Genomic DNA, 13338 nt, shown 5'->3' with positions numbered 1-13338 from the left:
TTTTCATGCTATAAGCAGTGAGGTATGTTCAGTCATTTTTTTCTGGAGAGACTGTGGTATTTCAGAATTGGCTGACAGTATCCCCATGAGGGAAAGGGTAAGCAGTAATCCTAAAGGATATAGAGGGGTATTACTAAGCTTTCATATATGGGCTAAGAAAAAATGGTTGACACTGAGTTTGAATGTTTGTGGGCAAACGTTTTTGGAAGGAACGTTTTTTATGCTTATATGAGAGGGTACACTTGGCTTCTTTTTGGGTTTAGGAACCCACATGGCTAGTTTGAGACCACTCTGGTGTGGTTCATTTAGGCTGAGAGACATTGAGTGAGATGGGCGGGGCCTATTTTCTCGCCTCAGTTGCGCAGTTGTATTTGACAGGCAAGCAGCAAGCTCCAACTCCGGTGGGCCCTTGTGAGAGTATTGGGCCAAATCGAAGCTTTAACCCTGTTTTACAGATCCCTGAGGGCAGGTAGGCGCCACAGCAGGGCTGTGGCGAGGTGCAGGGGGTGTTTTTTTCCGGATTTAAACGTTTATTAATTATCTGTTTTTTCCAGTAAGGGTTAAGTGTTCCTTTCCTTGTGGGGCAAACTTAGCTGCATAGTTTGAATGCTTATATCATAAAATTGAAACAATTTGATTGTTTTAAAGCAGTTTTGCAAAATGTGTATGCTTTTTTTCTCTTAAAGGCGCAGTACCGTTTTTTAAGATTGTTATTTTTTCACTAAATAAAGTGTTTTCAAGCCTGTTTGTGGTCACTTGCCTGTTTAACATGTCTGACATTGAGGAAAGCCAATGTTCAATGTGTTTAGAAGCCATTTTGGAACCCCCACTTAAAATGTGTCCCTCATGCACTGAAAGGGAAATAAATTGCAAAGAACATATTTTAGCTGATAAAAGTATGTCGCAGGATGATTCTCAGTCAGAAGAGATTCAGGTTATGCCCTCTAATTCTCCCCAAGTGTCACAACCATTAACGCCCGCACAAGCGACGCCAAGTACTAGTGCGTCTAATTCTTTCACCCTGCAAGATATGGCCGCAGTTATGTCTACTACCCTCACTGAGGTTTTATCTAAACTGCCTGGGTTGCAGGGGAAGTGCAGTAGGTCCGGTGTGAGAGTAAATGCTGAGCCCTCTGACGCTTTATTAGCCATCTCCGATGTACCCTCACAATGTTCAGAGTTGGGGGTGAGGGAATTGCTGTCTGAGGGAGAGCTTTCTGATTCAGGAAAGATGTTCCCTCAAACAGACTCAGATATGACGGCTTTTAAATTTAAGCTAGAACACCTCCGCTTGTTGCTCAGGGAGGTTTCAGCGACTCAGGATGATTGTGACCCTATTGTAATTCCACACAATAGAGAAATTGTGTAAAATGGATAGATATCTAGAGGTTCCTGCTTACACTAATGTTTTTCCGGTCCCTAAGAGGATTTCGGACATTGTTACTAAGGAGTGGGATAGACCAGGTATTCCATTCTCGCCCCCTCCTACTTTTAAGAAAATTTTTCCCATATCAGACACCATTCGGGATTCGTGGCAGACGGTCCCTAAGGTGGAGGGAGCTATTTCTACCCTGGCTAAGCGTACAACTATACCTATTGAGGACAGTTGTGCTTTCAAAGACCCTATGGAAAAAAAATTAGAGGGTCTTCTAAAGAAAATATTTATTCATCAGGGTTTCCTTCTGCAACCTATAGCGTGCATTGTTCCTGTAACTACTGCAGCTGCTTTTTGGTTCGAGGCTCTAGAGGAGGCTCTTAAGATTGAGACTCCATTAGATGATATTCTGGATAGAATTAGGGCTCTCAAGCTAGCTAATTCTTTCATTACAGATGCAGCTTTTCAACTGGCTAAATTAGTGGCAAAGAATTCAGGTTTTGCCATTTTAGAGCGTTATGGCTTAAGTCCTGGTCTGCTGACGTGTCATCAAAATCTAAGCTTTTAGCCATTCCTTTCAAGGGTAAGACCCTATTCGGGCCTGAACTGAAAGAGATAATTTCAGACATCACTGGAGGAAAAGGCCATGCCCTTCCTCAGGATAAGACAAATAAGATGAGGACCAAACAAAATAATTTTCGTTCCTTTCGAAACTTCAAAGGTGGTCCCTCTACCTCCTCCCCTGCTGCAAAGCAGGAGGGGAATTTTGCTCAATCCAAGTCAGTCTGGAGACCTAACCAGACTTGGAATAAGGGTAAACAGGCCAAGAAGCCCGCTGCTGCCACCAAGACAGCATGAAGGGGCAGCCCCCGATCCGGGACCGGATCTAGTAGGGGGCAGACTTTCTCTCTTTGCTCAGGCTTGAGCAAGAGACGTTCAGGACTCCTGGGCTTTAGAAATCGTGACCCAGGGGTATCTTCTAGACTTCAAAGATTCTCCTCCAAGGGGGAGATTTCATCTTTCTCGATTGTCTGTAAACCAGACAAAAAGAGAGGCGTTCTTACGCTGTGTAGAAGACCTATTTATCATGGGAGTAATCTGCCCAGTTCCAAAAGCAGAACAGGGGCAGGGGTTTTACTCCAATCTGTTTGTGGTTCCCAAAAAAGAGGGAACCTTTAGACCAATTTTAGATCTCAAGATCCTAAACAAATTCCTCAGAGTCCCATCCTTCAAGATGGAGACCATTCGGACTATTTTACCAATGATCCAGGAGGGTCAATATATGACCACCGTGGATTTAAAGATTGCGTATCTTCACATTCCTATCCACAAAGATCATCACCAGTTTCTCAGGTTCGCCTTTCTGGACAAGCATTACCAGTTTGTGGCTCTTCCTTTTGGGTTGGCCACAGCTCCCAGAATTTTCACAAAAGTGCTAGGGTCCCTGCTGGCGGTTCTAAGGCCGCGGGGCATAGCAGTGGACGATATCTTAATTCAAGCATCAACTTGCCAACTAGCCAAATCTCACACAGACATTGTGTTGGCTTTTCTAAGATCTCACGGGTGGAAGGTGAACATAAAAAAAGAGTTCACTTATCCCCCTCACAAGAGTTCCATTCCTAGGAACTCTGATAGATTCGGTAAACATGAAAATTTTTCTGACGGAGGTCAAGAAATCAAAGATTTTAACCACCTGCCGAGCTCTTCATTCCATTCTTCGGCCGTCAGTGGCTCAGTGTATGGAGGTAATTGGACTAATGGTAGCGGCAATGGACATTGTTCCGTTTGCTCGCTTGCATCTCAGACCACTGCAACTATGCATGCTCAAACAGTGGAATGGGGATTATGCAAATTTATCTCCTCAGATAAATCTGGTTCAAGAGAACAGAGACTCTCTTCTTTGGTGGTTGTCACAGGATCATCTGTCCCAGGGAATGTGTTTCCGCAGGCCAGCATGGGTCATAGTGACGACGGACGCCAGCCTATTAGGCTGGGGTGCAGTCTGGAATTCCCTGAAAGCTCAGGGTGTGTGGACTCAGGAGGAGGCGCTCCTCCCGATAAATATTCTAGAACTGAGAGCGATATTAAACGCGTTTCAGGTGTGGCCTCAGCTGGCTTCGGCCAGATTCATAAGATTCCAGTCGGACAATATCACGACTGTAGCATATATCAATCATCGGGGGGAACAAAGAGTTCTCTAGCGATGATAGAGGTTTCCAAAATAATTAGATGGGCAGAGACACACTCTTGCCATCTATCAGCAAGCTATATCCCAGGAGTGGAGAACTGGGAAGTGGATTTTCTAAGTCATCAGACTTTTCATCCGGGGGAGTGGGAACTCCATCCGGAGGTGTTTGCACAATTGATTCATCAATGGGGCACACCAAAATTGGATCTGATGGCATCTCGTCAGAATGCCAAACTTCCTTGTTACGGGTCCAGATCAAGGGATCCTCAAGCAGTACTGATAGATGCTCTAGCAGTACCTTGGTCGTTCAACCTGGCTTATGTGTTTCCACCATTTCCTCTCCTTCCTCGTCTGATTTCCAGAATCAAACAGGAGAGAGTTTTGGTGATTTTGATAGCACCTGCGTGGCCACGCAGGACTTGGTATGCAGACCTGGTGGACATGTCATCTCTACCACTGTGGACACTGCCACTGAGACAGGACCTTCTCATTCAAGGTCTGTTCCAGCATCCAAATCTAGTTTCTCTGCGGCTGACTGCCTGGAGATTGAAAGCTTGATTTTATCCAAGCGGGGATTCTCTGAGTCGGTCATAGATACCTTGATTCAGGCTCGAAAGCCTGTCACTAGGAAAATTTATCATAAGATATGGCGTAAATATCTTTATTGGTGCAAATCCAAAGGCTACTCATGGAGTAAGATCAGGATTCCATGGATTTTGTACTTTCTCCAAGAAGGATTGGAGAAGGGGCTATCAGCTAGTTCCCTAAAGTGACAGATACCTGCTTTATCAATTTTACTGCATAAGCGTCTGGTAGATGTTCCAGACGTTCAGTCGTTCTGTCAGGCTTTAGTTAGAATCAAGCCTGTGTTTAAACCTGTTGCTCCGCCATGGAGTTTGAATTTAGTTCTTAAAGTTCTTCAAGGGGTTCCGTTTGAACCTATGCATTCCATAGATATTAAGCTTCTATCTTGGAAAGTTCTGTTTTTAGTTGCTATCTCTTCGGCTCGAAGAGTTTCTGAACTATCTGCATTGCAATACGACTCGCCTTATCTTGTTTTCCATTCTGATAAGGTGGTTTTGCGTACCAAACCTGGATTCCTTCCTAAGGTTGTTACTAATAAGAATATTAATCAGGAAATTGTTGTTCCTTCTCTGTGTCCTAATCCTTCCTCTAAGAAGGAGCGTCCGTTGCACAACTTGGACGTGGTTCGTGCTTTGAAGTTTTACTTGCAAGCGACCAAGGATTTCCGTCAAACATCTTCTTTGTTTGTTGTCTATTCTGGAAAACGTAGAGGTCAAAAAGCTACGGCTACCTCTCTTTCTTTTTGGCTGAAAAGCATCATCCGTTTGGCATACGAGACTGCTGGACAGCAGCCTCCTGAAAGAATTACAGCTCACTCTACTACAGCGGTGGCTTCCACATGGGCTTTTAAAAATTATGCTTCTGTTGAACAGATTTGTAAGGCTGCGACTTGGTCTTCTCTTTATACCTTTTCCAAATTTTACAAATTTGATACTTTTGCTTCTTCGGAGGCTATTTTTGGGAGAAAAGTTCTTCAAGCAGTGGTGCCTTCTGTTTAGGCATCTGTCTTGTCCCTCCCGTTCATCCGTGTCCTGTAGCTTTGGTATTGTATCCCACAAGTAAAGGATGAATCAGTGGACTCGTCGTATCTTATAGAAGAAAAGTAAATTTATGCTTACCTGATAAATTGATTTCTTCTATGATACGACAAGTCCACGGCCCGTCCTGTCAATTTAAGACAGATTATATTTTTTTGATTTAAAATTTCAGTCACCTCTGCACCTTTTAGTTTCTCCTTTTTCTTCCTGTACCTTCGGTCGAATGACTGGGGGGTGGAGTCAAGGGAGGAGCTATATAGACAGCTCTGCTGTGGTGCTCTTTGCCACTTCCTGTTAGCAGGAGGATAATATCCCACAAGTAAAGGATGAATCCGTGGACTCTGCGTATCATAGAAGAAATCAATTTATCAGGTAAGCATAAATTTACTTTTACATAATTAAACCTAAATGAGTGATTTCCCATGCATTTTAAACTTTGCAGTTGGTATAACAAGACTATTGTAAACACATTAAGGGGATACTAGTTTTAATTTATCCCTAAAGAAATCAGAGAACCTTGTGAATTTAGTTAGAAAATAAGTTCTAATATTTAAACGAGAATGCTTTTTGTATTGAAATACATTATACAATCTATTTATTTTTCCACAGGTGATATTAGCTCAGTGCGTAATGTATTTGGCCCAGGCTCCTAAATCTATTTCAGTGTACAGTGCCTATAACAAGGTGAAAGACTGCTTAAGGAACTACAAGGGACCACATCCACCTGTGCCCCTGCACTTGAGAAATGCACCAACAAAGCTGATGAAGAACTTAGGTTATGGGAAAGGCTATAAATATAATCCAAAATTCCAGGAACCTATAGAGCAGGATTACCTGCCTCTAGAGCTGAAAGGAACACGGTTTGTTTAATTCACCTTATTACCACAGGACTTCTTGGGTTTTTTCCTGAACATAATTAGGATTTAACTTAATATGTTGCAGTTGTCACTGATTTTTTGAGTGACAAACTTCATTGTAAAGAAGTCCTTTGTATGTGCCTGGAATCATACAATGGCAATTCTTCATTTGGACTCGCAAGTTGCACTATAAATGTATTTTCAAAACATAACTGCTTATTATTATTTCTTTCAGAAATCCTCACCTCCTTCTCATTATGAAATAGATATTTTATTTTGACTGCATTATCATTGCCGTTTCTAAAGATTAGATCATTATTTTTTTTCTTCTGGATTAAAAAGAAATCCTTCTGCAGTTTCCACTTAAATTCAGATGTCTGACATTGATGGTGTTAGAATATCTAAGATAAATAATTGGAATTGGGTTTTTTAAATGTATTTAATAAGCCCGTAAGCTTTCTAATAAATATATATAAATAAATATATATATATATATTTATAAATGCTGCAGGATAAAAAATACAACTAAAAATAAAAAGACGTGTACCTAGTTATGAAGAAATAGCAAGTGGGAGAAATCCGACAGATTAAAATTAAATATATAAAAACGTAGCCATCAATGCATGTGTAATTTTGATAATATAGAACTAATAGTTTCTTTTATTTGCGTTAAAGGGAAAGTCTACTTTAATTTTTTTATTGTTTAAAAATATAGATAATCCATTTATTACCCATTCCTCAGTTTTACATAACCAACACTGTTATATGAATAAATGTTTTACCTCTGTGATTACCCTGTATCTAAGCCTCTGCTGACTGTCCCCTTATCTCAGTGCTTTTGACAGACTTGTATTTTAACCAATCAGTGCTGACTCATAAATAACTCCACGGGAGTGAGCACAATAGTATCTATATGATGACATACATGAACTAGTAGTGTCTAACTGTGAAAAACTGTTAAGATGCATTGAGATTAGAGGCGGCCTTCAGCGGCTTAAAAATCAGTTTATGAGCCTACCTAGGTTTAGATTTAAACAAAGAATACCAATAGAATAAGCAAATTTGATGATAAAAGTAAACTGGAAAGATGTTTAAAATTGCATGCCCTATCTGAATCATGAAAATTTAATTTTGACTTGACTGTCCCTTTAACAGTTTTCAATTAACTTCTATTATCAAATCTGCTTCATTCCCATGGTATTCTTTGTTGACAAGATACCTCGGTAGGTGTCTGAAGCACAACAAGGCAGGAAATAGTGCTGCCATCTAGTGCTCTGGCTAATGTATAACATTCTTGCAAAACGGCTGCCATATAGTGGTCCAGACACGTGCATGCTCCTGAGCATCCAGCCCTGCTTTTAAACAAAAGATACCAAGGAACAAAGAAAATTTGATATTAGAAGTAAATTAGAGTTGTTTAAAATTAAAGTAAGTTAAAGTTGTTTAAAATTGTATGCTATATCTGAATCATGAACGTAAGAAAACAATCAGTTTTATATCCCTTTAACACGTTTTTATAAATTCACCAGTATTCTTGATAGCAATCTTTAGTGCCTTCTTGAAAGCTCTCCTCTCCAGATATCTAAAATGGTCCATTGGTACTAAGGAAGCCTCCATGAGATTTGACATTTTTTTCCTTTATAATCTTACATTGGAAATTCTCGTCTAGCAGTTAGATCAGCCAGAAGAGTAGCAGAGCTACGCTGAAACTCCATTATAATAAAAACTATATTAAGTGAGTACATGCAGAAGGGTAAGAGTTGTTTATAACATTTTAATCATCTGTTTAGTTTTTAAAATTCCAAATTTAGAGCAGAAATTCTTGCTTTTTTATTTTTTGCTATGCGGAAATTATAATAAAACAGTTATTGCGTTACAAAAGGTAAAGGACCACTAAATGTAGTAGAATTGCATAATTAACAAGTGCATAATAAAAAGACAATGCAATAACACAATCTCAGTTTCAAATAAGCAGTAGATATTTTTACGACAAATGTATTTTTTCTCCCATTTTCTGGACCCCTGTATCATGTGACAGACATCAGCCAATTACAGACTAGTATACCTATACCCTGTGTGCTTGCACACATGCTCAGTAGGAGCTTGTTCCCTAGAAAGTGTGAACATAAAAAAACGTTCTTTTAAGAATCGTCATCTGTCAATCAATTTGACAAAATGCCAGGCGGGAGAGATGCGCTTATCATCGGAGCGCTCAAAAGGTAAAGATTTTAAAAAAATAATGAAATATAAAAAAAAGTTTATCCAATGCCGTGGGGCAGTTGCGTGAAATTGACCTTCACTTTAAGCTCTCACCTTATGCTACAGATTCTTAACGTCAGCACTTGATAAAATGTTTTGAGCTCTGAGTTTGCAGTTTTGTTCTTGCTGTTTTGTAGACACAGCTTTGTGCGATGTACACATCTCCCCATTTGCTATATTACATGCTAATTTATTAGTGAGTTTTGGTTATTTTAAATGCTGGTATCTTTTACTATACATCTGCTTGTGTTTCTTTAACTTTTTTAGCAGCAAAATAAAAAGCAGAAAATAAATCGGCAAATAAAAAAAAAACAGTTGTGCAATTTCTGTAAACTCTCTAAGAATACAATTATTTAAAATAATGTACACAAGGGTAATGGGACTAACTTGAGGAATATTGTATGTATTTATACATTACCTAACAAACTTGCAGGAAGACTGTAAAGAAGGAGGCTACAAGATCCACATTTCGGTAGTTGAGGGCAAATTTAATCAATTCACATTTAAGGTTTTCTAAATTGTTAAACAACTTTTCCAAATAGCCAGACTATTTTGGCCTCATAATGGTAATAGCCTTGTAATATGGCTGTTTTGTCTCCAAATGTCCCTGAAAAACAGGTAAACCCAGAAATACTTAGAAAATAAGGGGGGTACTAAGGCACTACTAAGTTGTGAGACCAGGGATAAGGTTTTTTATCAATAGAACAGCTTTATATTTTAGCTGGAATAAAAATTATTTGTGTTTCAATAGGGGTGCTGTGTACCTGAATATGAACCAACTGAAATCAGTAAAAAAAACTGATAATAAAGTACACCGTAACAGCACACGCATTCCTGGAAGCTTGTGTATAGGAGCAAGATAGTTCAAGACATCACTGGTGGGAGCAAAAAGCTAGAATACAATTTAACCTTTAATAGATATATTAAAACAACCACATATGGACAAACATTTAAAATTACGTCTTATTTCTCTTGTAAGATGTATCGAGTCCACGGATTCATCCTTTACTTGTGGGATATTCTCCTTCCCAACAGGAAGTGGCAAAGAGAGCACACAGCAGAGCTGTCCATATAGCTCCCCCTCTAGCTCCACCCCCCAGTCATTCTCTTTGCCGGCTCTAAGCAATCGGAAGGGTAAAGTGAATGTGGTGTTAGAAATGTTGTTTTTATTTTCTACAAGCAAAAGTTTGTTATTTTAAATGGTACCGGTGTGTACTATTTACTCTCTAGCAGAAAGGAGATGAAGATTTCTGCAGGGAGGAAGATGATTTTAGCATGTTGTAACTAAAATCCACTGCTGTTCCCACAAAGGACTGAGGAGTGCAAGAAAACTTCAGTTGGGGGGAACGGTTTGCAGGTTAGGCTGCAATAAGGTATGTTCAGTCATTTATTTCTAGACAAGACTGTGATAATGCTAGAAAAGACTGATAATATCCCCATGAGGGAAGGGTAAGCTGTATTCAGAGACTAAGTAAGGAATTGCAAGCTTACATAACAGGGCTAGTTTATGCTGGTTGACACTACTTCATGGCAAACGGTTTTTATTGAAAATATCGTTTTTTTGAGACACTTTGAAGGCTCCTTTGGGTTTCTTTCAGGGGTTATTACCCACATGGCTATTATTAAAACACTTGGGAGTGTTTCTTTAGGCCTCACAGCACTGGAGTAAGGTGGGAGGGGCCTAATTTTGCGCCTCAGATGCGCAGTTATATTTGACTACAAGTTCAGGCTGTTTCACATGGAGGGTCCTGCTGCAGTTTGAGGGCCTATAATAAGCTTTTTCCCCACAAATCTGGTTCCTAAGGGCAGGTAGGGCCACAGCAGAGCTGTGGCAAGGTGCTGTATGTTTGTTTAACCGTTTTTTTTTTGGCTTACTGTCGATCCGGTTTTGGCATTAAGGGGTTAATCGTTATTATTGCTAGTGGTGCAATCTTACTAATGCTTTAGGTACATACTGTAAAAATTTCGAAAAGTTTGCTGCATTTTTTCACTGTTTTGCAAAATTGTGTGCCTTTTTTATCTCTTAAAGGCACAGTAAAGTTTTTTTCAAAGTGTGTTTTTACTTGATTAAAGTGATTTCCAAGCCTGTTTATTTTACTACTAGTCTGTTAAACATGTCTGACACCAAGGAAAATCCTTGTTCAATGTGTTTAGAAGCCATGGTGGAACTTCCTCTCAGAATGTGTCCCACTTGTACTGATATGTCTATACACTTTAACGAACATATTGTTGCAATTAAAAATGTGGCCCAAGATGATTCTCAGACAGAAGGTAACGAGGTTAGCCCGTCAACCTCTCCCCAAGTGTCACAACCAGTTACGCCCGCTCAAGCGACGCCTAGCACCTCTAGTGCGTCTAACTCTTTTACCTTGCAAGACTTGGCGGCAGTTATGAATAATACCCTCTCAGTGTTTTTATCTAAACTGCCCGTGTTACCTGCAAAGCGTGATAGCTCTGTTTTAAGAACAGATTCTGAGCATTCTGACGCTTTAGTAGCCGTATCCAATATACCCTCACAACGCTCTGAAGTGGGGGCGAGGGATGTGCTGTCTGAGGGAGAAATTTCCGATTCGGGAAAGGTTGCTCCTCAGACAGATTCAGATACATTGGCTTTTAAATTTAAACTAGAACACCTCCGCTTATTGCTCAGGGAGGTATTAGTTACTCTGGATGACTGCGACCCTATGGTGGTTCCAGAGAAATTGTGTAAAATGGACAAGTACCTAGAAGTTCCTGTTTACACTGATGTGTTCCTGATCCCTAAGAGGATTGCGGATATCGTTACTAGGGAGTGGGATAGACCAGGTATTCCCTTTGTTCCCCCTCCTGTTTTTAAGAAAATGTTCCCCATATCTGACCCCATGCGGGACTCGTGGCAGACGGTCCCTAAGGTGGAGGGGGCTATTTCTTCACTTGCTAAACGCACAACCATACCAATTGAAGACAGTTGTGCTTTTAAAGACCCTATGGATAAAAAAATTAGAGGGTTTACTTAAGAAAATTTTTGTTCAACAAGGTTTTCTTCTCCAACCTATTGCGTGCATTGTTCCTGTAACTACTGCAGCTGCTTTCTGGTTTGAGGCGCTGGAAGATGCGCTCCAGACGGAGACCTCATACGAGGACATTATGGATAGAATTAAGGCTCTTAAGCTGGCTAATTCTTTTATCACAGATGCCGCTTTCCAACTAGCTAAGTTAGCGGCAAAGAATTCAGGTTTCGCCATTTTAGCGCTCAGGGCACTATGGCTAAAGTCCTGGTCGGCCGATGTGTCGTCAAAATCCAAACTCTTGAACATCCCTTTCAAAGGAAAGACCCTCTTCGGGCTTGAATTGAAAGAGATTATTTCAGAAATCACTGGGGGAAAAGGCCATGCTCTCCCTCAGGACAAGTCCTTTAAGATAAAGAACAAACAAAATAATTTTCTTTCCTTTCGGAATTTCAGGAGCGGTCTCGCTTCATCCTCCCCTGCTACAAAGCAAGAGGGTAACACTTCACAACCCAGGTCAGCCTGGAAACCTTACCAGGGCTGGAACAAGGGTAAACAGGCCAAGAAGCCTGCAGCTGCCTCCAAGACAGCATGATGGGGTAGCCCCAGATCCGGGACCGGATCTAGTAGGGGGCAGACTCTCTCTCTTTGCTCAGGCCTGGGCAAGAGACGTACACGATCCCTGGGCCTTAGAGATTGTATCCCAGGGATATCTTCTAGAATTCAAGGACTCCCCTTCCAAGGGGAAGGTTCCACATTTCTCGTCTGTCTACAGACCAGACAAAGAAAGAGGCGTTCTTACGCTGTGTAGAAGACCTACATACAATGGGAGTGATCCACCCAGTTCCAAAAGCAGAACAAGGGCTGGGTTTTTACTCAAACCTGTTTGTGGTTCCCAAGAAAGAAGGAACTTTCAGACCAATCCTGGATCTCAAAATTCTAAACAAATTCCTCAGAATCCCATCATTCAAGATGGAAACCATTCGGACAATCTTGCCAATGATCCAGGAGGGTCAATATATGACTACCGTGGATCTAAAGGATGCGTATCTGCACATTCCTATCCACAAAGATCATCATCAGTTTCTCAGGTTCGCCTTTCTGGACAAGCATTATCAGTTTGTGGCTCTTCCTTTCGGGTTGGCCACTGCTCCCAGAATTTTCACAAAGGTGCTAGGGTCCCTCCTGGCGGTTCTAAGACCGCGGGGCATAGCAGTGGCGCCTTATCTAGACTACATCTTAATTCAGGCGTTGACTCTCCAAAGAGCCAAGTCTCACACGGAAATTGTATTGGCCTTTCTGAGGTCTCACGGGTGGAAGGTGAACATCAAAAAGAGTTCTCTCTCCCCCCTCCCAAGAGTTTCCTTCCTAGGAACTCTAATAGACTCGGTAGAAATGAAAATATTTCTGACGGAGGTCAGAAAGTTAAAACTCTTAACCACTTGCCGAGCTATGCATTCCATTCCACTCAGTGCATGGAGACAATCGGACTAATGGTAGCGGCAATGGACATAGTCCCTTTTGCTCGGATACACCTCAGACCACTACAACTATGCATGCTCAAACAGTGGAATGGGGATTATGCAGATTTGTCTCCTCAAATACAGTTGGACCAGGGGACCAGAGATTCTCTTCTCTGGTGGTTGTCTCAGGATCACCTGTCTCAGGGAATGTGTTTCCGCAGACCAGAGTGGATCATCGTAACGACTGACGCCAGTCTGTTGTGCTGGGGTGCAGTCTGGGACTCCCTGAAAGCTCAGGGCTTATGGTCTCGGGAAGAAGCGCTTCTCCCGATAAACATTCTGGAACTGAGGGCGATATTCAATGCTCTTCAGGCATGGCCTCAGCTAGCTGCGGCCAAATTAATCAGATTTCAGTCGGACAACATCACGACTGTAGCTTACGTCAATCATCAAGGGGGAACAAGGAGTTCCCTAGCAATGATGGAAGTAACCAAAATAATCAGGTGGGCGGAGGATCACTCTTGCCATCTCTCAGCAATTCACATCCCAGGAGTAGACAACTGGGAGGCGGATTTTCTAAGTCGTCA

At 41.2% G+C, this 13338-nt stretch overlaps 1 protein-coding gene across 1 annotated transcript in view; it reads left to right on the top strand.

Moving 5' to 3' along the window:
- Positions 1-8613, top strand: part of WRNIP1 (WRN helicase interacting protein 1) — a 359165-nt gene extending 350552 nt beyond the window's left edge. Inside the window, exon 7 of the mRNA XM_053714658.1 lies at positions 5795-8613. Coding sequence (XP_053570633.1) covers positions 5795-6055 — 261 coding nt within the window. The 3' untranslated portion in view covers positions 6056-8613. The remainder of the gene's footprint in view (positions 1-5794) is intronic.
- The last annotated feature ends 4725 nt before the right edge of the window (positions 8614-13338 follow it).

Source organism: Bombina bombina, chromosome 5 (assembly GCF_027579735.1).
Source record: "Bombina bombina isolate aBomBom1 chromosome 5, aBomBom1.pri, whole genome shotgun sequence".
Classification (NCBI taxonomy): Eukaryota; Metazoa; Chordata; class Amphibia; order Anura; family Bombinatoridae; genus Bombina; species Bombina bombina.
The sequence above is the reverse complement of the archived record's forward strand: the minus strand, read 5'-3'. Positions and strand labels throughout refer to the sequence as shown.